Source organism: Orbicella faveolata, unplaced genomic scaffold (assembly GCF_042242905.1).
Source record: "Orbicella faveolata isolate gen_17 unplaced genomic scaffold, um_ofav_v1 contig_13, whole genome shotgun sequence".
NCBI classification, from domain to species: domain Eukaryota; kingdom Metazoa; phylum Cnidaria; class Anthozoa; order Scleractinia; family Merulinidae; genus Orbicella; species Orbicella faveolata.
In genome coordinates, this window is record NW_028301540.1 from 21,734,338 (window position 1) to 21,760,480 (window position 26,143).

Here is a 26,143-nt window from a genome sequence, read left to right on the forward strand (position 1 = left end):
TCGAAAACCTGCATTATTAGGAACAACCACGAAAAATTTGGAAAAGTCTAAAGTAAGTGTTATTTCTAGGGAATCACCTTAACGGAGTGTCAGAGACTTGTGATCAAGCATCTTCCAGGGTGATAAAACAGCTGAAGAGCCCAACGCATGCAGTAGCATCCAACATATCGTGGGATTTGATTGGTTAACCAAGTGACGTGTACTACCAGATCACGTGCAATAGTCTGGAACACAGCTGTTGCATTGCATGCGTGAAGCGTCTTGCGGAGGGTTTGAGGTTCTGTTTGTGATTCTGGTTGGCGTTGGAGATGCAATTACTATGTTTCAGTTGTCCGTAAAAAGCTTTTCCTGAAACGCGTGAAAGCCTAACAATGTGAATATCCGGAAGACAAGTAAAGCTCATGTATTTTTTGTGACCCTGGGACATCGAACGTCAAAGCGACCATGTGACACGGTGGCCGAGTATTCCCAGGTAAAACGTAACAAGTTAAACTTATTAACAGAGTATTCGAAACTGTTAAGAGCTTATTTGTTCTATTTGACTTGCACTCTTATCGACAGAAAATGTGTCTAGTCCTCGAGATCAACGGTATACATGCGAATACTGGAAAGACAACAACAGCTGACCAAGCCGAGGAAAACCACTTTCTGCGAGGTAAGAATGCAGCTCGAGAGTGACTTGGTGCATGGTTCATTATCCCCATCGGCTTTATTTTTCTAGTAATAACTGCTTTTGTAACACGTTATCTTGGAAAACTCCTTGAAAAAAGTTTGTGGTTACCTACCAGAGTTCGTGAGCAGAGTGTATTGATTATGCATCAATTTCAGCAGTGCCCATCCCCCCTCTCGGGCTAACCCCGGGAATTAGCATTTTTTTCCAAAAATGGGCAAATTTCCTGAGGTGCGGACACATAAGCTGTCTAAATGCCCCAAGGTGGGGACGAAGAAAGAGGGCAAATGCCCCGCCCCCGGGATTGTTGCCTTCCAACACCTCTGCAGTTTTTAGTGCAGGGTGCACTATTGGGATGGTTTAGGGGGCTGATGTTTGCTAAGGCACTAATGCCATATGGTGTAAACTTTAATGTTTGTTTAATTAATTAATTTCAATCAATCAGTTATCCTTGCAGGAAGGGGAGTTGGGTGGGGTCATATTTACTGTCATATTTGCATTGCTTTCTTTAATAAAATGTTTAATATATATATATATGGTTTTGCAAATCTCATGCTATCCTTGTGGTGCCATTTTCTTAAGAACAAAAGCAATTTGTCCCAAACGCATGCGCAGATTAGTTTGCGTCAAAGTCGACTATATGTTAGATGAAAGATACATTTCATACGGGACTACCCACGAACGTGGAGTGTTATCCCTTGTGGTAGAACATTACATGTAAGAAGCATGCGTTCTGGCATTGCTAGTGTGATATACTCCGTTCTCCAGTTCAGATGCATGCTTCTTTTTTATTTTTTGTAAATGAGTGATATCACACTCTCGTTTGGCTGGGGATAGCAGTTATATTTCAAGTAACATCAGTTCTCCTTTTTTAGTGCAAAGAACACTACTGTGACTGCGTATCTTCTGGAACCTTCCTAGCTCGATTCAAGAAATGTTGTCTGCTGTTTCATAAGTATTCTGTGTTTGCCAGGGTTGAAATACGGGATGCGAACATACTGCTTCTCCTTAGCAGCTTGTTTGTTTCCTCTTCTACGAAAGAGAGCACAAAGTTTACATTCAGCCGAAACTTTCACGCATTAGTTACATGTAAAACGAATACATTTGTGTCAAAAGAAACTTCATTATTATTGCCACAGACTCCATGGTACTTACTGAAACCAATTAATTTCATCAGTCGATGAGGTGACTTGCTCACCTATGTGGGATATAATTTCTGTCAATTAAAGATCTCTACCTTCAATACTTCTCCTTGAAATGCTCCTCAATGCTATTACTCGATAGCATTGTGTATTAGTTTGATGTGGTTTTATTGTTTACACCAACTTGGCTGGCAACAGAATAAGCACGCACTCTTCCGTGACTCGACATGACAATTTGATAATTAGATTAGTTGTTGTTTATCCGTGAAATGAAAATTTGCATTTTGAATAAAACAAAATCGTTCCTCTTTGACTTTTCAGCACATATTTAACTTTTATTTTCCAGTTATCTCCAGCAGTGAGTAAAAAAAATACACATCTTTCTTATATTTTCGTGGAAACAAAGGTACCTTGTGGCACACGTTGGTGAGGAAAACAAAAGTATCAAGTTACAAACATTGGCGTGAAAAGTACAATTGTCACATTCGCTGCAATGACTTTCAAAACCGTCTTGACAAACAATAATTGTAAGTTATTTTTGGGCCTTGAAAGAAAAAACAAACATGAAACACACACTGCTAAGATTATGTCTTATCAAGTTTCTGTCCGCTCATATTCTGTTCATATTAGTAGACTTCCGAGGGAGAGAACGGCATGGGTGAGGACCTATGTGACTACTGTATCAGAGCCGTAAATTATACTCCGCACTATCTGAGATTGTCTCACTAGTTTTATTAATCAGTGAATAAAACGTTCTACTGTTCAGTATTTTAATGCAACAATAAGACTTCAAGGACAACAGTACATGTTAGTTGATTCTTATTATATTTATTTCTTTATATTTTGTTTTTAACAGTTTGCTAGAGGATAGCGTGACATTAAATATTGTGTTTTATAAAAACCATTTGTTTTGCATATTTCGACTAGAATAACGACAATCCTGTTAACAACAACAACAATAACAACAACAACAACGGTATAAAAATAAGCAAAAATGCATAATACTAAAGCCCTACTACTGAATATTCCCCGATGTCTGATTTTAGTCATGAATGCATTAAGAGTAAATGTCAGTAAGGATCAAAGAAATTGCAGACACAGCTCAAATTCAGTTTCGCTCATACTCTGTCCATTGGCAGGATATTTGTTTGTTGAAATTCTCACTTGTTTGTGAGAAATCAACTTGAAGCGGTTTACAGTATTTTCTTGAACAAAACCTTCAAAATTGTCATAATTCGTGGCCTTGCCAAGCGAGCTCATCGCAAGTTTTCAATCAGTTTCACACCAATCCTATTCGTCTGATGTTTCTGCAATCGAATGGCAGCAAAACCAACTCGTAACCTTACCTTACAAATAAAATATGATTTTTTTTTCAAGTGCATGTACAGTTGCTCTGAAATGAATTCGTTGGTACTTCAAAGAAATGTGCCAAAAATGCCTGTGGTATGTAATGAATCTGACCAGGAAATCTCCTGAGACATGTTCAAGGATGGCTTCAACTTTTTTGCTGTTTAATTTCCTTGGGATCCCTTGTATTTGTACAGCGAGTGATTCCTGAAATAAGCCAACTTTCAATATCCGCCATTTTGAAATATGCAAATTACGTATAACACTTCAAAGATTGTCGCCCATGCATACATGTTTCCAGTTAAGAGTTTCTGATGTGAAACTCCTCTGTATTGTCAAGTGAAGCAAAATCAGCAGAATAAGTTGAATATGCATCAGGACAAAATATGGAATTACACCCAACAGAAACGTGTCGAGAAACGTGAACAAAATATGCTATGACTCACCTCCTGACTTGGTCTTGACATGTTTAGCTCGCCATGACATCTTTCTTTGTTTGTTTCCTGCTAAATTGTGCTTTCTCCTTTTCAAAAGCGACCTTTGCTGAGTAAGTCGACCTCATGTTGATGGTGTTTCCTATTGGAACACTTTTGGTGTTGGCAGAGAGAACAACATCTGATACATTGCCATAATCAAGGATGTAATTCAACGCGTTTCGATCAACTCCTCTCTGTCATGTAATTGAATAACACGCATCATTGAAGCGTGACTGCACTCTTCTAATGTTAGGAGAAGTAGGGTTCAAAAAGACCACAAATGTTAATTGCCCACAAAGAACCCAACTGTTCTTTTCTTAAACATAGTGAGTTTTTAAAGTTGAATGTTATAGTCTCAAGAATTTGCTTTTTGCTGGACTTTTGCTTGACTTGCTCAGGTAGGCTACTTATATCTCGACAAGCAACAAAAATATCACGTAATGAAAAAGTAATTGTTTTTGTTTTCGGCAGTTTGAATTTAAACAAAAATAACTCGCCATTTCTTTTCCATCTGAACCCACTAATTCTCTGATTATTACAGTGTACCATAAAAGCTTGCACTTTAACCCACTGGCATCCAAGACCCTGAGCCCAGACCACCCCCTCAAAATCCAGACAAAATGGCAACTTGAGTGAGCTCACACACCAGTATTTCAAGATTTTAATGACTTCCCTTTGTCCTTCTGCTGTGAAAATTCACAGAAATACTGTTTATATAATAAAGATTTACTAAATCAACTTTTATCGTACAGATGTGCAAGATGCTTTCTGAAAAAAAATATGAAAATTGGCAAATGCATTTGGTATGGCATCCTTTGCAGAGTTATGTGCAGTGCCCATCAGCTTTCAGAGAAATTTAAAATAGAACAACACAGTTTTTACCCTCATTTAATCAGGATTTTGCATAAAAAAGGCTGTTATGAAATCCTAGTTGAATTTGGAATGGGTCATCTCTCCAAGAAGAAATAAATCTTTAGCTTTTGAGTGCGATTCAATTTTGAATTTGCCCACCATTGCTGACATCATGATACGTCATAAGACGCAACTTCACAAACATTCATTTGCGAGTCAAGACCAACAAACTTGATATAATGCTTCAATTCTAGTTCCACAATGAATCAAGAATACATTGGCAGTGCAAATTCATTCAGTTGTTTTGATTATAAGCAATAAATGTAACTGAACAATGAAGTAAATCTGTCGTGTTCATCTGCAAACAATGGTCAACAAGTGAAGCGCTATGCAGCGAGCATGCAATCATTTTCATGAAGAGACTGCACTGTAATAAAAATAGCAAGGATATAATTATACAATAAAGGAAACGTTCTGCCTCTTTAGTTCGATTCAGCAAAGCAAGACCTTTCACCCCGTGACACAAAGGAACACCACATTGTTCACATGCGTAGGATGTTTCGAAGGTGCAGTCTTGGCCTTCCTTACGCTTTCTCCCAGCCTTCGCACACATGGCACAAGCTCTTTTCCGGCCTTCTAATTTTCCCAGAAAGTGTCCTCGCAAATTTTTTTCTGTTGTAAAGGTGGAGACAGCACGCTTTCCAGAGTTTGAGGGTTGTTTGTATCCATTGTATCCGGCGATAAGAAGCTTGGCGAGTTTGCGACGAAAGTCTAACTGGCGTCGCTTCTTTTTGCCAGCTAGTTTTTCAAGGATAAAACCGTTTACCATAGACAAATGAGAAAGAACCAGAACAGGTATTTCCACCACTTTCGAGAAGTTGTTCCAGGTGGATAATAACTTCTGTATTGGTCATTGACATCGACCCCATTCATCCCAGATTTGTACACAACAACGACATCGGGTTTTTTCATTGATTCAGCGGGCACAACTTGCTTTCTCCATCCCTGAACAACCTGCTGCACTGTGTGTATTTCAGGCTCAGGAGGCGCATTTGTCGACAGTAAAGAGACAACACGTTTATCTCTCCACATTGTTGCGACCAAATTTCCACTTTGACGGGTTCTTACTTCCCCGGCAACGAGTTTCATCTGCTTGAGGTCTCCAGGGAAGTCTTTCCTGTTTTGGTGCACGGTACTGCAAGCACATGTGTTTCGCGATTGCAAGTCTCGCATCAAATCCACCAAAGTAAAGAAATTATCAAAGAAAAAATGTCTGTTGTTGTCTAAGTAGGGCTCACCAAGAGTCCAAACAACATAATAGCCTAAACCTTTTCGTCTAAGCAAGTCACTGTTTGTTTGTTCTTGCCCAAGTAGACTTGGAAGCGAGGAACATAATACGTGTCGGCATCTGCGAGTAGCCAAACTTTGATCCTGAATTTATCTGGCTTCATGGGCGTGTACTGCTTGAAAGACAGCCTACCGTTGAACTTCACAAGCCCCTTGTCCACGGTGATGTTTTTGCCAGGTGTGTAGGCTTCAGAAGACTTCTGTTCTAACAGAGTAACTAGCGGGCGATCTTTGCAAAGCAGATCTGCTCGGTCCTCGGTGTTTGGGTTGGCAAGATGGAAGTACTTTCCCAGAGTTGTAAAACGCTGCTTGGGGATTGTTTTTTTAAAGCCCTGGACTCCAATAAATTGATCGCAATCCCAGTACATTGCCAGCTGTGGAAGTTCATGGATTCCAATCTAAATATTGAGGCCAAGATATGCTGAAATTTCCGCTCGATTGGTTACGAACGTTGCATCGCCCTTTGAACGGGCATAGGCAGTGCTGTGCCAGACGATTTCATCAAGGAACTCACTGTTGATGAAAAGGTTGAAGAAACGTATTCTCGCGAGTTTGGTCTCAAATGAAAGCTAATTTATTCTTGTCACGTTTCACTGCATTTCAATTCTCAGGGGAGTGTAGTTTCTTAGCTACGGCCAATCAAAGTGTGCCATGTCTGACAGGGCGCATGAGGGTGCATTGGAATTTTGGAGGGATTATATTTCTGGGTGCATGAGGGCGCAATGGATGTCAATGGGTTAATGTCAATTTTATGGCCATTTTTTGGGCATTCTTTGGCTCCTGATCTGACGAGAGAGGTCACGTAAAGTCAGTAGTGTTATAAACTGATAATAAAGTGTAGCTTGACTCCTTGATGCTAATAACATTTGAATAATATTTGAATAACATTTGAATAGTATACTGAACCAGTTAAATTGAGATGTACTAGTAAGTAGTATGAGTACTATCGTTTCTATAAAAAAAGCAAATCACATAAAAAAGGAACATTTGCAAGTGCTCCTGTCTTATCCGCTTTCTCGAAAATGAACCACACTTTTCATGAGTGTTCCAAGTTATATCTACATGGGGGTGGGCCTTTTATGGGCCATATAGGTATGTGCAGCCCCAAAGGGTATGGTTTTTCGGGGGTTTTGGTTGTAAATAGAGTATCATTTTTGGCCATTTTGGTCTTAAGTAGGGTATGATTTTTGCACTCTAATTTTGCATTGTGTATTATTTTACTATTTTGTCATTTTCGATAAGACTGTTAACAAACGCCCTTCAAGAACCTTAAACAATGATCAGTCTGAACTGGGAAACAAATTACAGGGCAGATCTGAAACAGGGTATTGATTTAAGGTTCAGGCCTTGAAAGGGTATCGAATATTTTTGTCAGGTCAAAAATAGGATAGGGAAAATGGCAGAGTTTGGTAAAGTTTTTGGAGAGTGGGCCGCACACCCCCACCCAATTCTTCTGGGAATACCCCCTACCCCCTGTGTTCCTCAGGAACACCATATGGTCTTATCAACTTTCGCTAGCCATTTTCCAAGTGTTCATGGCCCAGGGGACATATGGTCATCTCCTGGATGTTTTTTTTTTTGGTGTTTGGAAACAAGCATGCCTCGTTAAAATAGGATCAACCTCGGTTCCATGTCCCTAAACTTCAGCAGTATTTGTGTCATGTCGATATTCCATGAGTTCTTGTTGCAAGATACTGGAAAATACAAGTGGCAGTTCCAAACAAGATTGAATCTTTTATCATGGACTGTCTTGGATCAGGTCCACATACTCACCCAACCAAACGTGAGGTGGTACAAGCCATGTTTGACAAAGTTTTATTGTTTTAATTGCGCAATATTAAGGAAGAATTTTCTGAAAACGTTCTCAAAGGAAATTTGTAGCTCATATATTTGCGTTTCATAGTGTCACGCAAGCAGATCAGACAAAAATGCTGCTACTAGAGTAGTAATCTAGCATACGAATACTTTCAGATAAACGTTGCAGACATGACTAAATTAACCCATTGACGCCTGTGCCGCCCGTAACCGCCCATGCGAAAAACTCCTCCATTTCCCTGTGCTGCCTTTAACCGCCCGAAAAAAAGCTCATGGGGACAATTGCCTTTCCTACCCTCTCTGAAGATTCTTTGGTTCCCCTTTTGTTCTATTGTTCTTGAGGACAAATAAACCAATCAGAATGGACTTTCTGAGCATATTTTCAGAGGACTTTAGGGGTCCTAGAAAGACGCTTTTTCTTCTTAAAATCGCGCGCTCGAAAAGTGCAGGTAACATGGCGCGTTGCGGTCCAAATCTAAAAAAAACTTCCAAGGTCTTGTTTTCATTCCTAACACGGATAAATTACTGCTTTGGGCTTTAAAATAGAAAGGAAAAATACAAATCAATGTTCAGGTGGCCTCAGAATGGAGGATCAAGGAATACAGAGTCCTCAAAACTTTCTGGTGAAGAAGTTTTTCTTCCTACAACTGCCGAGAAAACATGAAGATCGAAGTGCTTTCAAGTAAGTTTTGACGACAGATCACAGGTTTAAAGCGGCTTTTCGGATTTCAGAAACAAAAATGGTAATGTACATTATTACTTCAAAGTTGAATTCAACTTTTGGAACTTTTTGGAACTTTTTTTCAACTTTTGCAAAAGCGGTCGGTAAAAACTCAAGCTTTCGCGTGAGCGTGAAGAATAATTTGAACATGTGGTCATGCAGCGAAGCACGTCTGTGAAATTTTGAATAATTTTTTGCTTTTAAATAGGTTTCTTCATCTCAGCTTGAATGAAAATTTATTGTTATTGAACTTCCTTTTGCATCTCTTTCATTTGGTTCCCTGTATTTGGGAATTTTAGGTTTTAAAAGTGAACAGTAACTTGCATGCTGGATTTCTGCATATTTAATTTACGGCAACCTCTAGGCACTTTGTTCATTTAGTTTATTCGCTTCGTTCAAATATTTTTTGGAGTCTTATTCAGCTACTACAGAACCGCTGAGAAAAGAACTAAATGGCCACTGATTTAACACAGTTGAAATACGACTGATCTCAAAATAATTCGCTTGTTTTTGTCGTCTTTTTGATTTACGACTTTCATCTTTCTTTCGCAGGGCCGTAATATTTTCGTCGCGCGGCGAAGAAATTACTTGGTTTCTTGTTTTCAGATTGATTTTTACATGAGTTCTTCGCTTTTATTTTTCGTTGTTTTCTCAAATGTTAGCCGTTATAGTACAAGAAATTCAATTCTGTTGTATTTGGTTTTGTTTTTGTCCTCCAAAGTCAATAATTGACTCATTTTCGCAAAGTCAATTTTCTCAGCTTCTGTGGGACATTTTGTCGCGCGGTAAAGAAATAACATAATTTCTTGTTTTCTCATCAGTTTTACACATTAGGTTGAGTTCTGTTCGCTAATATATTTTAATATTTTGACCCTTCATTTATTCAACTTTAAATAAACGATGTCTTGAAACCTGATCCTGTGTCTGTGGTTACTGCGCATATGGTTTATTTTTGTGCTTTCGCTCGCTCAGAAATATTCCAAAAAACGCCAGGGAATTAGGGGTGGGTCGTGGGTAATTTCATTCAGGCGTCAATGGGTTAATAAGACTTGGACATATCCTGCTTTTAAAAATATACAGTGCAGCTCAGATATATGCGAACTACGCATACGTGTATTATACAAGCGTATTTTGCGTATACGCGTATGTCAATACGCGCACATATGCGGGTATATACATGCACTTATGAGCGTGTATATGTCTCTTTGTTATGCATTCCCATGAGTTTCTTTATGTGAAGCATTGTTAGTCAAACAAAGGACGTTATATTTCTGAGAATGAAAAAGGCTTCAAAGCAAAATTTGCATATAGTTAAAACATCATGCTGATCAATGAAAGCTATCATATTTTGAGTTTTCTATTACTTTGCAAATTCACCGACGAACTACCATTTATTAACAAACAGACAGAAACCAAGTCTCAATTTAGCTTATCATTTTTTAAATTTCTAATGTACTTTTCGACATGCGATCAATTGTTTCTTGTGGCTGCAGCAAATCTCGAAAATAAGCAAAGTTCAAACAAGGGTTACTGCAAAACTAAAAGGTATCCCGAAAAATTGCAAGCATCTTTGTGAACATCTATCCTTGAACTGTATCTGCAATATAGTTATTGGGTTTTTCCTTGCGTACTAACAAGCGTTTTCGGCTGTTGTTTTAGGGTACCACAGAGCTATTAAAAAACATCCGCAAGGTGTCTTCGAGAAAAATTCATAAAATATTTATAACTAGAGAATATCTCATTTTCTTGTCATCAATGAATCGTTCAAGGCCCAAACTATAATGTTATCGCAAAGGAAAATTCACAGATAATTTTTGACTTATGCTGACAAGCTGTGGACATGACAGAATTTCAAGAGGTCAAATATGGAAATTTGGCTTGATCTGGACTCAATGGTTTTTATTTAATTACTCCCAAAAAATTGAATATTATAACAAACTAACCTTTTTTTGTTTACTTTGGTACAAGGGTCTATCAATATAGAAAGTATGAGGGAAATCAAGTTTTTGGCTGTGTCTGGGATTTTGATGATCATATCTGATTTTTACTGACACTGACTCTTAAGGGTTTCATTGGCATGCTGTAAAAATTTTAGTCTAATTTTATTAGTTCATATAAATGATGTTAAAATGAAACCTGGATATAAAACCGACTTGTAAGACACCAAAACTTTTGATTTGTGACTCTTGATGAGGCGAAAAAACTTATTTCTGACTATATGCGCAAGTTTTCGTCTGGTTTTCATACGGGAACACTACTTTGTAATGGCCTGTCACAATGTAGACTACAAGTAGTCCCTATTCCGCTTAGTCCATCGTGCATGATGTGGAAGAAAACTGCAAGAAAAAAAATGGCTGTGTGAAATCCTTGGAGCGAGACATGCGCTTCTTGCCCCCAGAAGATCGTGCGGCCATTTTCTTATTGCAGTTTTCCTTCGCATAACACATGACGGACTGAGTGAAAGAGGGACTACTCGTAGTCTAGTTACGATGTTCTGTCGTTTCTGCGTGAAGGAACAGTTTTCTGCTTTTTGCTTTGTGAACACTCCCTGTTTTCTCTTGCGTAAAAAAATAAACACTACGTAATGCTCGCCACGCAGGTTAATGCACCTATTGCTTTCCCTCGTCGGAAAGCTTTGGCTTTTTCAGTGCCCTCCCTCCTGTTTTTGGCTACTTGCTGAAGATGTTGAAGCCAAAGCCTAACCTCGTCGGGGGAGGAGACATTTACTAGCCAGGTTCTCAATATTGGCCTCCAGGAACGTCTCATTCTTCTTGTTGTATTCCTGAAGAATCCGACTAGGAGGTGGCAATGTAACTGCCTTACCTTGGGAATAAAGAGCCAAGTACTTTGGTGGATCCGTTATGTAGTGTCCAGAACACCCTTCGCCGCAATCTTTGCATCCTGGTCCCTTTCTAGTTGCATGGGCAACAGGATAAGGAAATAGCCTGAACGAGGGTACAAGAGAAAACCATTTTGCTGGAATTTGACACTCCTTAATTCCTATAAATTACAGTCTATTAATAGATGAAGTCTTACTCTGAGCCTCAGTTGAAAAAACTGTGCACTCTTAATAGTGATTCAGTTGAAGGTTGTATTTGCAGTATGGTATTGTCGAAACTTTCGTTTTATACTATTGAGTAAAATGGAAACCTTCCCATCACAAAACGATAAAACGAATCACTGGCATTTTTCAAGAATACCTGGCTTCCAGCATTCAGGGCACTCAAAGGGGATGTTTTCCATTTCCATCAATGCTGCCACATATTCATTTATTCCCATGCAACTGCCATGGAACCAACTAGCACACTGATCACAGGCAATCATGAACCTAGCAATGATTAGCAAACCACGATGACAAATATTATCCAGTTTACTAAACATGTTTTCTAAGTTTCCATATCAGATCAGATGACTCAAAAACAGGTGTAGTACATAATTGTCTAACCTTCTTTTCTCCTCAGGTCCATCACACACACATTACACTTTTACAGGGGGTGCACTGCTACTGGACTCTTGTGATTGTTTTGTGATAAACAAAATATAGTTCACCTTGTTGCTTATATTTATATGCTTACAAGTAATGAAGAAATATCTAAAATTGAGAGAAAATACCTTTAAAAACAGCTACAAGCTTCTCTAGTCCCTGATGGACAAGCCATTGATTGACACAATTGCATTCTTGTATTCTTGTCAAGTGACACGACTGATGAATGCAAGATAAAATAAACAAAATTAAGTAACAAAATTACGACAAATGAAAGTGGTCAGAGATGGTGGCCTTAAGTTTTGTGGAGGAGTTTATCAACAAGTTATCAAATGGAAGAATGTTCCAGTCAATGATTGTTCTTGGCCAGAAACTGTGCTGTAAGTGTCACAGGATGTCTGAAGTGGGATGAATTTCATTGGATGTTGGGGCTTACCTTAAAAGGGCTTAGCCTCTGCTTTCCATACCATCTCATTTTGTAATATTTCTGTAATAAAATTGGAAACACAATGGAAGTGTAGCAGAGCTCTCAATAGACTTTGCTGTCATTGATTGGTTACTTTTGATCCTTAATTTTGTTTGCTCTTCAATGGTTTCATTCTAGGTGGTGCCAAATGAGTTTTAAGCTAAGTTTTTTGAGTGAAACTTATAATTATGATAATTCACAGTCGAGGACTGAATCTGTAAAGTAAATATAGCACAGAGGGTTGATAGTATTCATGTCAAATAGACCCTTGCTTTCTTGAAGAAGATTCCATTCCATTTTTCTCAGTTTACCTTTTGATCACCTGGTAGGTAATTTGTAGGTGGCGTGGTTCAAGAAGTGCCACTGTAATTCCCTTCAAATTCTCCTTTTGTGAGGACAAGAATTCTTTTCAATGTGGGGTCATAGAAAACATTTATACGGGGAATAGTAAATTCTGGAGGGATGGGAAGTTGGACAGTGAACTTGGATACCAAATTTTCATTGGCTCAGTATGGATTCAATCACTGATCTACAACCTTGGTCACAAGGTTGGAAAAATTCATTTTATATGCATTTTGCCCCTCCCCACCCCTGTGCAATGTTGACAAAACACTTTCATCTAACACAAGTTTTCATTTTACCATTTTCCAACATTGGAAGGGGAAATGGGGGTGCTGGCACTTATTCTCTAAGTATTACGGTTATGAATTTATGTTTTTGGCATTTTCCAACACAATTTGTCCATGGTTGTAGTTGTTGAAAAATTGCTCCTTACCTACTATGTAGATCTGTTGCTTAAAATTCATTAGTAATATTTAAATACCTCTTTCGAAAAGAGAACTAAAACTAGAAAATTTAAAAACTTTTAAGTGAAATGATAGCATGACATCACCTGACTGTGACATCTTAATTTGATATATATTGGTGTCAATTTTTTTTCCAAAAGTTGGACTCTTCCTTTCACTTCCAAATATGGTGACAACATGTAAACTACATGTGAAGTTATGACAAAATGGCTAAAAAGTGAATGGAAATGATGGTTTTTAGGATCATTTGGTCCTAGGGTAAATATTGTACAGAAGTACCTTTTGGAAAACCCTGGTGTCAAGTGGCCCTCCATTTGGACAAACTTACCAAGGAAGTTTCACATGAACACCATGCTGACCAGGCCTGTGCAACTTGTGTGGTGATGATGGCCATACTGCAAGGTTTTGAGTGTTTTATAAAGATGAATATGTATTTCTGAAAGAACTGAATGTGTCATTTTTTGGTGCTCTAAGGTGCTGCACCAAAATCACCATTATGGCCTGAAATAACTTCTGATTTTGAAGACAAACCTTTGAAGGAAACTAAACAAAGTGAAGATATTGCTCCTTGTGAATATCCATTGACAAGAATAGTATTTATTCCTAGTGACATTCTTCATCAGTTGAAAGATATCAAACAGCAACGTCTATGCAGAAATTGTGGGAAATGTGGTGTAAGAAATCACTTAAATCAACTTCAAAACTAGAACACGTCTTACTCATGTAATCTCACTGAAACAAGCCTTCATGAATTTAAAAAAGCAGTTCAGGCCATTAACCTGACAGATGTGTTGGACGGAAGATGCAGCTGCTATGCTTGCTCAACATAATAATAATACAACCAATTTAAGTAATCTTGAACTTATTTTTTAACCAATTAGACCTATAAAACATACCTATATTTAATTATTAACTATCTATATATTTTATATAATATTAGTATTTCATATTTTATATTTGTATGTATGTTAGTGTCCCCAATTAGTTATCTTTAGCTAAATACTCTGACACTCAAATAAAGTTTATGTATGTATGTATGTATGTAGGGACATAATGGCAGTACTCTAGAGGGCCATTACCCCTTGGGGGTCCCATCATACACATATGTATATATTGTATATATTTTATATTCCTGATCGCCTGTTTTATACCAGCTGCTCCCTTAGGTTCAGCTAATCGGTTTTTTGTCAGGATAAAGAAAGATTTTATGATGATGACAATGATGATGCTGCTGCTGCTGATGATGATGCTGATGATGATGATGTATGATTGCAAGTTAAAGGGTTAATAGCACTTTCATCCCTTTCAAGCCAACAATATTATAGTTGAGGGGCATTGTGCATGCAGCCTCTGCAACTATAAGAAATGCTGAATAGGTGTCCTGGTAGGTTGTGCTGCACAAGCAACCTTTGTATGTAAGGTCTAGTCTGTTGTGGTGGGAAAGTTGGTATTTTCAGTGCTTCTGATATTTGGCTGCAACAGAATTTGAGTTTGTTTCTTCCAAGCAACAGATTCAAACTTCAAATTCTCCCATTGTGGGAGTATTTCGCTTCTTTTGTCCGATAAAAGTTCCTTCTTATGATTTTTATCTCTGCCAGGCCATAAATTTCAAATAACAACAATGAAAATTTGCATACAGTTGCTTATCAGCTTGTTAGTCATTGCCACTCTCGAAGCCCTGCCAGCCAGCAAAAACAGGTGTATCTCCTAATATCTCAATTATTTGCTTGCTTGACTGCAAGGGTGGCTTTGGTTTTGGTCTACCACCAGTTTTCATGATCTCCCTCTTGAATGATGAAAATTCCTCCTTCGCAGTAGACTGGATATTTTTTCTTTTGTCTAGTACCTCTTGTTCTGTGCAGTTCGTCTTACCCACCACGTTCAGGTCTATGGTTCTTTCCTCCCATATCTGGCATTTTTCCTTGCTGATAATGCTGTTTGTCAACTTGGACTGAATGGTTTCTAGATTTTCGCAAAATTTTGCTTACCAAACACTTGGGTTCCCTCTTGCTTTCGACCTTAATCACCTCAACTTCTGTCATTTTCCATTAGTTTTCTTCCTTTTTTTCTCTGGACGCTGGCTGCGCTGAAGTATTTTTCCTTTGGTTTTTCTCCATGATAGTCCCATACCTTACAGTCTATAGGAATAAATTAGATTAAAAACTGAAATTATAACAATTTAATAAAATATTTATGAATTTAAAATTATTGCAAGTGTGTGATGCAAATGTAATCTGTTGATGATACTATAATAACTCGCTTGTATAAAGGGTATAAAAATGAAAGAAAAGGGAGACATACAAAAAGTTAATCCAATGGACTGTAATGTGTATTTACAAATTGATTGATTCTGTAACTGGGAAAGATGAGTAAAACAGAAAATTTAGCCCACAGAAAATTAACATTTACACTTCCTTTGAAGCATATTTTATAACCTTTTATAACCTAGAAGAAATACATTGACCATCTAATTAACTGTAAAGGAGTGAATTAACTTAAAAGGAGTGACACTAGCATGTACACTGCTAATGATGCATGCTTTATAAAATGTGTGAAATAATAGGCTTTCATTTAAGTTCACCCCAGTATACAGGGTCAAATTCGATCCTTTCAACAGAAATTCTTTTTTTGTGAAGTGAAGTGAAGTCACAGCAGGATGCTCTAGATACGCTCATCTAGCGTTGAACATTTGCATAATGTGTGATCTTTTTTGAGCTTGCAATGTGTATTGACAGCTGCACAGGAGAATGTAGAATCTTTGCAAGCCTCTAAAGGGGTAACAGGAGTTTACCATTTTTCCATAGAAAACTTCAGAAATTTCCATTGAAACGTGCTTGTTATCTGTGTAGGTTGTTATTCAATTAGTCTTACATCAGTATCTTCCCATCACTCTAGGATTTGAGATGACTCTGGTGGACACATTGCATCAGAGCACTCCTACAATCTGCATCAGAACAATCCTACACATTCTGAACGCTGGTTTGTGACAAATTGCCTACAGAAACCATTTTGTTTGGCAGGAGTATGAGAGGAGCCTGGCTGCAAAAACGATGGAGAAAGGCTTGGGACGAGTAAGAACAACGAGAAATCAGGAAACGGAACACAAATTTCCATAGGGAAAGTTTCCAATGGGAAAACAGGACTGCCTTTTTAGAAATTCTTTCTATTTCAGAAATTTTCCAGTGGAACAAACCGAAAAGTCATGTTCATTTACATACCAACCAGAATTTACAGAGATCTTTTGTAAATGGTAAAAAACCAACATGTTATTTACTTTCTGGACACACGACCTCAGCAAGTCAAAAGTGGCACTCGATACCAAAATCAACAACCCTTGCATCAGGGGAGGCAGCGAGAATCAACATTTCTTTGAAAACAACAAGACCACACAAGGACTTTTACTGTATTCTTTTGGGCAAACTTTTTATACTCCCTTCACGCAACTGGTTCATATTTTCAATCCATGTTCCACATACCTAGAAGAGAATTGCTTTGGCTAATTAGGTCAGCTGCAAACTTGTCATGGTTTTTTTTACCTCTTACATATTAACTGAAATCTTGAGGCTGTAAATCTGTTTTTATGCTCTACCATTCAGCTGGTCCCTTGTGGCAGATTCAAAACTATGCATTTCTCATCAATGTACAGTGTCGGAAGAAGTCTTTTTTCAGTGTCATTTAAGTTATGAGAAAGTACAAATATATCCTTTGCAGATAAAGGAAATCTTGGGTAAGACAGTTCTGTTGTGGAATTGTTCAAGTGAGATATCAAGGAAATGTCAGTGGTGGCTTTCAAATTTGCCTCATTATTTTTAAGTTGGTAGCTACAGAATGATCAAGTCTGGCTTTGCCTCAATCTGGTTTTGACAAAGGTTGGAGAGGAGTTTTCTCTAGTCATTAGTGATAAACCCATCTGTGTGTTTATAGCTTGAAGGCTTCTTCAGTTCCATTTCTGCCTGAAGGTCAAGGCTAGGATTTATTCTAGGTTCATACAGCAGAGACTATTTCCCAGTTCTTTGTCTCATCAAGCTTTGTTTTTAATATAGTCACTTCCATGAGTGGTTGAGGGGAGATGTTATCACCCAGGCCTTTTTTACATGTCACCTCTGAAGCAGAGAAGTGCAGACCAAATCAGGTGACTTGTCCTCATCTTGGTTCATTTCATCTGTTCTCTGGGTGTAAAACAAGCTTAACCTGCAGGCTATAACCATTCATTAAAAGCGAGAGCACGGTTGCAATAACCCACACTTGGAAGAGTTTGCATGCATAACTTGGCCTGAAACAATGCACAATGAGAACCAAAACTGTGGTAAAACTTTGTCCTCAGTAAGAAGTATTTTTTATCACTGATTGTTAATATCTTTCAGATACCTGTCATTTAAAAATGTCTTTGCTTTCCTCAAGCTTGTTGGTATGGAATGGTGACCAGCATTTCCAATTCTTTTTCCTGAACTTTCAATAGGATGATTCATTTCTGTGCTTATAAATGGAGGCATCCTTATCAGTGAATTTTTCCAGGCATCGCTTGGATAATTTGGGGTTAAAGCTTGAAGCGAATGTTCTGCTGATAGTACTAAAAGCCTAGTCATCCTTTTGGTGTAAATATTGTTTAGATCTGGATGGACTATCATTTTATCTAGACCACACTTGTTATATTCATGGCCTGTAATAAAAACAAAGATAACAGTTTTATCTTAAGCAAAAATTTTCACCGACAAGTGTTTTAATACTAGAGTAACAATGCATACCATTTCATAAGGTACACTTTTGTCTAGTGACATTTGAGCGAATCCCAGCAACATCATAACCAAAACTTCAATTCTTCATTTTTTGGAGAAAATGAAGGATTTCAGCCAAAGAGGCCCCAGGAATGTCATTCTTGGTAAGAATTGTATCACTTTCTCTCAGTGAAGAGCTGGATGATGCCATGGTATGATTTCTTTTTTGTTCACGACACTGAGGCCTTCCCAGCCTCGTTTGTGAGGGCTCAATCCAGGGCGCTCTGTGTGGCAGCCATCTATGAATATGGTATTCGCCTTAATCACAGTCCGCCATGTTGGATGCAACGTCACCATTTTTCACATGAAAGCGAGGCCACGCGTGTTGAAACATCATGGCTGAGTCAGCGAGTACTTTGATTTCTTCAGAGTTTTGGTACTGCAATCTGGTGGACATACCGACAACAATATTTACCTGTTACAGTGACAGTGTATATTGGCTCGGGGAAGTCTACAGCAACAGGAGAGGATGACAGTTCCGGTTGGACCTCCATAGAACTTTCCTCACCAGAAGCTTGGCTGAAAGTTGATGCTATGGATTGAAATGAAAAACATAACAATACTTCTGATTATTTTACGATTTTAACCAAGGAATGTTTAAAGAAATACCGACAACAATATTTACCTGTCACAGTGACAGGGGACGATGGCACGCTTACATCAAACAATCCCACTTGTGCACGCGGTGGTTCTCGCTTTTCCTGGGTGATCTTGACCAGCAAAAAATACTCGGAACTGCATGCTTCTCCAGAACACGCTTCCATGTTAAAGTTGTCTGAAAATCCGCTTCCTTAAAGTGTACAGAACATACTCTTGTGCTGTTTGTTATCTGTAGATGGACCAGATCATAATAATTAATGTAAATACATGTGCGCAACAATGGCATGGATAACCTAACCAACTTACCTGGACACTTTTGCCCACGTCTCGCCGTATTTTGACAACCCACTGCTTTCGAATGGCTTCATCACTTGGAAATTGGTGAAAGGTATGATTTGGAATATTTTTAGTGCGATTTTTACATTGCGGCACGCAACAGTGATCTCCGTTGGGCATGATTGCAGATAATCGCCTTGTCTCCTCGATCGCCGGAAGTTGACTTTACATGCGTGGCCTCGCATTGGTGTCAAAAGTACATGACGTCAATCCAAGATGGCTGCTGTGCGATAAAGGCGAATATAAAACCAAATATATGCTGGATGATAGCACCCTTGGTAGCTCAGATTTTCATCTTAAGATGTTTGAAAGTGCTCTTGGTCCAGGGACTTATGCAGAAATGTTGATCAAAAAGGATTCTAGTAAAGTAGAACTTATTGTCTAACTATAGTGTATTATTTAAAAAAAAATATAGCCAGTACAGTAACTACACAGTTGAAGAAAAGTGAACTACTGTAGAAAACTGTTATTGTTGCTATATTGTGTGACATTGTGCATCACAATGACCTATTTATGTATCAACACACCACATCTGAGCACACATAGTTAAAACATCTCTGCTTAAAACTTAGTGGATAAACAACTGAGTATGGATACAACAAATTGATAATTATATTACAAAGCCTCTAATCAGGCAAGTAACAACTCTTTTACCTAAGTGTAGTTTTCTATTGGTGTTCTTGATGATGATGGTTCTTGAAACACATCACTGTTAACTCCAAGCTGACAAGCAAATACGGTATTTACCCTTGTTTAATGCATGCCCATGTATAATACGCACCCTGATTTTTGTCCATAACTTGAAAAAAAAAAATCACAAACAAAACCAAAGGTTTATCTTTGCAAACTTATATTTATTAAATTAACTACAACTGGAAAATAAGAAATGAATTTACAATAACATCTAGAATTATTCATTAAGGTACAACAGTTCTTGATCTATTAATTAAACTTATTTACAAAAGACCTAAGCATTATGAAACCTGCAAGTGTATTTGTACCGGTACTCACAGCACTAGCACAAACATTTCAAGTTTTGCATCTTTCAAATGATGAAACCTTTGAAATCTGACTCAGAGTCTGATTGAAATAGTTCCCTGATGAATGAATTGTCAAGTTCTTTGGTGTCCTTAGCTGCAGTATAAACCATATGGTCCTCTGTTCCATCCAAATTATTCGTGATGCCACATTTCAAGAAAGAGGCAGTGACCATTTCAGGTGGAATTGCATTCTATGCTTCGGAAATCCAAGAGCAGATCAGCTCTTCCGCGGGTTTTTTTTGGCATCCTGTTGCAGTAAACTCATGTATACCATCCGCCATCCACTGCATCCACTTCTTCCTAACCCCATCTTTGAATGGCTTGTGTAAAGATACATCAAGCGGTTGAAGAATTGAAGTTAATCCAGCAGGAACTACGGCAAGGTCAGTGTTTTCATGTTTGAATGATGATTTCACGCTGTCGGTCACTTGGGCTTCGAATGCATCATAAACAAGCCGTCTTCTCCCCAGGATCCGAGCACGCCATACTTTCTCGATCCAAATTTTCATTTGATCTAAATCCATCCATCCTTTCTCCTGGGCAGAGACAGCAACACCGTGCTTGTTATTGATCTTTGGTACAATCTTTCGCTTAAAGATGACCATCAGCTTTACCTTGAAACCGTCTCCACAGGAGGCCAACACAACTGTTACTCGATTCTTCTCATTCCCCATGGTGCGGATTTTCACAGTTCTCGCCTGTTTGGTTGATTGTTCAGTCATTTCATCCATGTTCACAGTGAGGTGCAGTGGGTAGTTGTGTTCCTTACGGCGATCAATGATGAACCGATGAAATCTGACGATTTTTCCTCATAATTGTCGGGGAGCAGACTGTGTTTCCCTCAGAGGAGTCAGTTGGCATAGACCTTTGTTGTAGCCAGAACAATGTGTATTTTCTGGGCAGTGGATTGGCAATCATTAACCTTTTGCAAGTCCTCTACCAGTTGAATTTTCCTGGCACAGGCAGGGTTGTCTCTATACATCCTCTTGAGGTTTCTTCAAAATATACATATGGTAAAGGAGTGGATTTACATAAGAAAGTTGTTTTTTGTTTCAGATGTTGTTTCCTGTGCACTTTAGGTATTGCAGTTGTGAAAGTCCAGCTAGGAATGTTTAGAAACATGCTGAAATGAATTTTTTTTCATGTTTCCTTGCCTTTGATGCCCATCAAGTACATACACTAAACATGCTAGATTGGGCAGTTCTTTGTTCTTCCTTAGTGTCGCTTTCTCAATTGAAAATTGCAAATCAAAATATGAGTTTTGAATTGCTAAAGAAAATTAAGCACACAGAGAAAACATATCTAGCAGCAATATCTCGGGTTAGCCAATATGTGATTGAATACAAAGCGGTAGTCATGTATGGCTATGCACGCTGAATTTTGTAGTGAAGTAACTTTCTGAATTCATGAAATTGGGCATGATAATCTTACTGGCCACACAAATGGTGTTCAATCATCAGTAATAAAGATTCATGGAAAAGAAAGCAGACCTCTTATTACAGATTAAGTTTTGCTCCATGAAGGACTTTTTAAAACTATTTTCTCCACATACAAATTGTTTCTAAAACATCTAAAACTGATCATTATAAATTCATGGCTGCTCTAATGTCTTCAATGTTTATTGTGTTTATTGTGTAATAGCACGAAAATTTCAAAGTAAACATGAATTTGGTTCCTGTTTTAAACCCATACTATGACATCCGCTTTTTTAGTATAGTTCTTATGCAGACCATTAAATATGATGTACAAACAGTGAAATGAACTTAAATCAAGAACACTAGAATGTGCCTATTTAATTAACTAAACACTCATACTGGCAAGCAAAACAAAAACATGGAATTGGAACTTGAATAATAATGTTAGTTAGCCATAACAATAGGCCTAGAATTACATGGTGCACACACCCAGAAAGACATGAGGGAGATCAAAATGAGTTGGTGCGAGGCTGAAAGAGTGGTTCAAGCCTGCAGAAATGGAAGGCAGTAGTGGATGTCCTATGCTCCCCTCAATGAGAAATAGGATTAGATGATGATGATGATGATGATGATGATGATTATGATGACGAGCTATAACATGGGCTGTATAAACAGTTCACCAACTCACTGCAAACAATTAAGACCTACAAAATCAGCCTATCCAGTTCTGACAAAGCAAAATTCTAGCTGGCAAATATAACAACATCCCTTGAATAGTCATGCAATCACAGTTTCACAATAATAACTAGAACTTGAATGCTTGTGTTATAGCCAGTATAATAATTTACTGACATGTGGCAAATGAACTGAGTTAACTAATGTCGAATAATCCCATGAGGTTGATCAGGAAATTAACATACTGAGGTTCTGTTTGCCCATCCCACCCCGCCTTTTATTGCCAACCCTTTTTTGGAGCTAATAAGAGTATCAAAATGTGAACCCTTTGGTTATTGCTCCCAAAATGCCCGTTTTGAAGCACCTCAACTTGTGGTGTTGCAGCCATTGTTACATGCAACCACAATGATACCTTGGTCACACAAGGTATTTTAAAGCTTAGAATATGTGGCAAACTGACTTTGATTTATTGATTCATTAATTCTAGGTAACTTATGCAAATGTTCATGTCATGCAAGACAGGAACAAAGTACATAAATATACATTTTAAGATAAACTGTTGACAAGGAAACTGAAGTATGATCTATTTTACAGAATCAGGGTAAACACAACTAACTCTGTGATACCAAAGAGTACAGTGTTCAAAGCTTACTGCATTTGCTGGCACAGCCTCTTGTTTAGTTTCAATGTCAACAGATGTACCCGTACAAAAATTAGCTCTGAAAATCAGGTAGAATGAGGCAAAATGTTTTCAACAAAAATTGAGCCACAATGAACCAAAATTGGGCCTAAAAAAGTTACAGCTCAAAATGGACCAAAAGTAACCTCACTAAAACCTAAATTCCTGAGCCTCATTCTCGGCATAAATAGAGCCAAAAAGGGAACATAAATCTGATGGAGCTAAACAGGGCCTAAAATGGGACCAAAATTACAATGTCTATTTACTTGAGTGACTGGAAAAACTATGTGTAGTGATGTATTTGCTGGGTTCTTCCTGGATTCTTTTAAATGGTTTTCAGCGATTGCTGCTTTTGTATTCAACCCTAGTTTTCCATCACTATTTGTGTGGGATTTTGCACTACAAAGCCGTGTCGAAATACTCAAGTCATCTGTCCAGAGACTGAAGACTCCAAGGATATTCAACAAAATCCCTAGACAAGAAGTCTAAGATTTCAGTGCATCTAAGATTTTCTTTCAAATATTGAGCTAAGGTTTCTTGTGGATTGTCGTCCTGCTTCCATTCGTTGTCTCAAATGCGTGCAGTCGCCATCTTGAAAACAGGTGCCTCGAAAAGTATTTTGGTCTATGGTCACGGTTGGCCATATGTGTGTCTTTTTCTGCTATGGCAGTGATAGGCCATGACCAATTTTGTTTTTGTTTACTATGGGAACGATGATAGACCATGGACAATTTTGTCAATGCCTTTTTTGTTTTCAAATTATGTTTTTCAAATTAATTTTTAAATTTATTTTGCCACAAATTTTGGTTGTGTGAAATTAGTTGCAGTTTTAAAATTAGTTGTTTTTATTTTGTTCCTTGAGATATTTTGTTTTGATTGAATTTAACTTCTTGACTCTTGATTTTAGATTAAAATATTCTTGTGTTGAAAACAAAATGACGTTAAAAGAAACAAAAAAATACAGCAAATAAAACATAAATTTACAAGAAACTTGTTGAGACAATGGGTTTTCTATTGTGGCAATTCCAGGCCAGCATACACGAGTATGTCAACTATGATTTCAGACCAAAAGCTTGGAAATGATTACGTTCAGAATTGGATGCCCTCTTTAAAAGAGTACTCGTAATTCCAGGATAATGTCCAGAGAAATACACCCTTAAGTGCACACAAGAGACCTGAAAAAAATAACCTGATCCTGTGATCAACAAAATTTTGATTCATATCTGACCATCATGAAAATGTCTGGCCTTTAGCTTTTAATACTCTGCAAGATATGGTAGCCTTGAGCTATGTTTGCTTATCTGAAGTTCTGGTGATACAGCAACATAGGGTTGTAGTTCCTCTGTTGTTAATTAGCAGGTTCTGTGCAAAGGTAAAATGGCTTGGGCCTGTTTCCAACTTGGTCTTGGGATAAAAAAGGCCCATTGTGTCGTTTTGAATCATTCTGACTGAAGCTGTTACTGTAATAGGTACACATGGAATGATTGGAGGTGCTTGTTGTGTCACTGATCATGCTGGTAGCTTGAATGTGGGTCAAATGGGTCTGCAGTTCATCACCAAAGTGGAGCTCTGTTACAGGTACGTCTACAGACCAAAAGTCACCATAGTGTGTGAAAGGTGTGGCTTGATGTTTTCATTACCACAGTTAAGCTTTTTGGTAAAGGTGCTATCAACTGTAGCTTTCTGATTTCAAAGCGATGTGGCTAACCTTGGTCATGTTTGTCAGAAAAGTGGGAAAACTAATGATCTTTTCCTCATGCTCCTCTTGGGAGTTTGTTCCAAATTTCTTTGTCGACCTTAAGGATGATAACCTTGCCATGGTTGACTGGGTGATGATATTTCTTAACTTTTGCTTTCAACTGGTCATTGCTTTGCAAACGTTTCCAAGACCAGTTGTGCAATTCACTCAACCTCGTGGAGTGATTGAGCAACGTCATCAAACATGGCATCCTCTTGGTCATGTCATCTTGGGAATGTTTGCTTCTTCGTAGTTAGGTCATTAACTTCACTGGAGATGCCTGGTTGAGATGAATGCCATGGTTTTCTTGAGGCAGATTGTGCCTTATATGGAAAGAACTAAAAAAATACTGAATTTGGTTCCTAACAGCATGTGAAGCAAAGAGGAACAGGGACACTTCCTATGCTAGCCATTGGCAGTATAAGTCAACTTATCCAGGAGAAACTTGTTAACCCAAAATGACTTGTTGCCAAAACAAAGAGTTCAGTGAGAAAGGTCATGACAAAGCTGGAAAGATCAATATCAGGTGATCTCTTATGAGAACCAAACCCCTTGTTTTCTAATGGTATCTGTTTTGAGAAACTTTAATAACTTTACTGCCTCTAAGTTTGAAATGATAATCAATTATTTTCTTTTTGCTTTATGCTTGTAATTTTAATCACAAATCTTATGTAAATAAAGATAGTTTTAACAATTATTTTACATTTCGTTTAAACTGACCTACTAAGAAATATTCTAGAGAAGAGTGTCACAGAGGTTGTAGTAGTAAAGATGAAATCCAAACCTAATATCTCTCCAGTGCCTTCCATCCCAGCTTCCCTGTTTCTTTTTCCATTGATGAGTTTATTATTGGCCTCAAGAGAATGCATTGTACAAGTGATAAATGAGCATTTTCAGCAAATACCAAAAAACACCCAAGATTGGGTTTGAGATGTTTAATTGACAGTACAATGACAATAAACAGATAGCTTTCCATGGTGGTTGCATGTATTGCCAGAAACATGGTGTGCTTGGATGGTCTTGCAAAGGTATTGGAGGATGGTATCCTAAGGTTTAAAAAGATCAAATGAGACTCTCTTAATATTCACCAGTTAAAAATTGGAGTAAATGTTTATATCATCTCCCTTCCCTCTTTGGTTTTTACATTGCCCTAACTCTTTTTAACAGAAAATGTAAACTAAAAGATAAATTTCCTGATAAGATCTAGCACTAGGAACTCAATATGTATTTACCTTAGAAAATGTAATTCTCACAAGTAAACGATCCAACCCCATCTGCCTTTTAAATCGTGACCAAGCAGATACAAGGTGGTAATGGACATGGAGCTAATATCATAATTTATAAAACATTAATAGCTCATGTCCAGTATCAATACATGGAATTGAGGTCTTCAAATTTTCACATAAAGAAATTTTTTCAGCACCCTCACCTGCACAAAGGAGAAATAAAATTTCTGAAGTGTGTCCAACAAACTACAACAAACACTGCATAAAGCATTTTTGGATCCTTATATAAAGAAAAGTTGCAATATTGTTTAGGAATTTAAATTAATCAAACTTCAAATTCCTAAATTGTTGATTAACTATGCCAATTTTGTAAACATAAGATCCAGCAACAGGAACTCAAGGTCACCAAAGTTTGGAAATCGATATATAATCACATGATTGCTGCTGACAGTGAGTCTCCTTATTTGGTCTTAGGTAACCAAGAAAACCCTCCCCCAGTAACCCTAGATGAGCTAACTTTCACCATTTTGTTG

The 26,143-nt window shown here is 37.8% G+C and overlaps 1 protein-coding gene and 1 long non-coding RNA gene across 3 annotated transcripts; one reads left to right on the forward strand and one right to left on the reverse strand.

Annotated features, from left to right (window-relative positions):
- Positions 1 to 232: 232 nt before the first annotated feature.
- LOC110051179 (uncharacterized) lies at positions 233 to 17,828 on the forward strand. Of its 2 annotated transcripts, none has more exons than XR_002296920.2 (3): positions 233 to 472; positions 562 to 655; positions 16,022 to 17,828. It is a non-coding gene; the product is annotated as an uncharacterized LOC110051179 (long non-coding RNA). The 2 variants fall into 2 exon arrangements; XR_002296921.2 differs by lacking the exon at positions 16,022 to 17,828 and adding an exon at positions 1,546 to 4,066.
- Positions 17,829 to 18,059: 231 nt separating this feature from the next.
- Positions 18,060 to 18,665, reverse strand: LOC149115582 (uncharacterized). The gene is made up of 2 exons (XM_089285079.1): positions 18,527 to 18,665; positions 18,060 to 18,433 (listed from the first exon to the last, which is right to left on the reverse strand). Exons 1-2 carry the CDS (start codon positions 18,663 to 18,665, stop codon positions 18,267 to 18,269), a joined length of 306 nt encoding a protein of 101 aa, XP_089141205.1. The 3' UTR covers positions 18,060 to 18,266.
- Between the last annotated feature and the right edge of the window lie 7,478 nt (positions 18,666 to 26,143).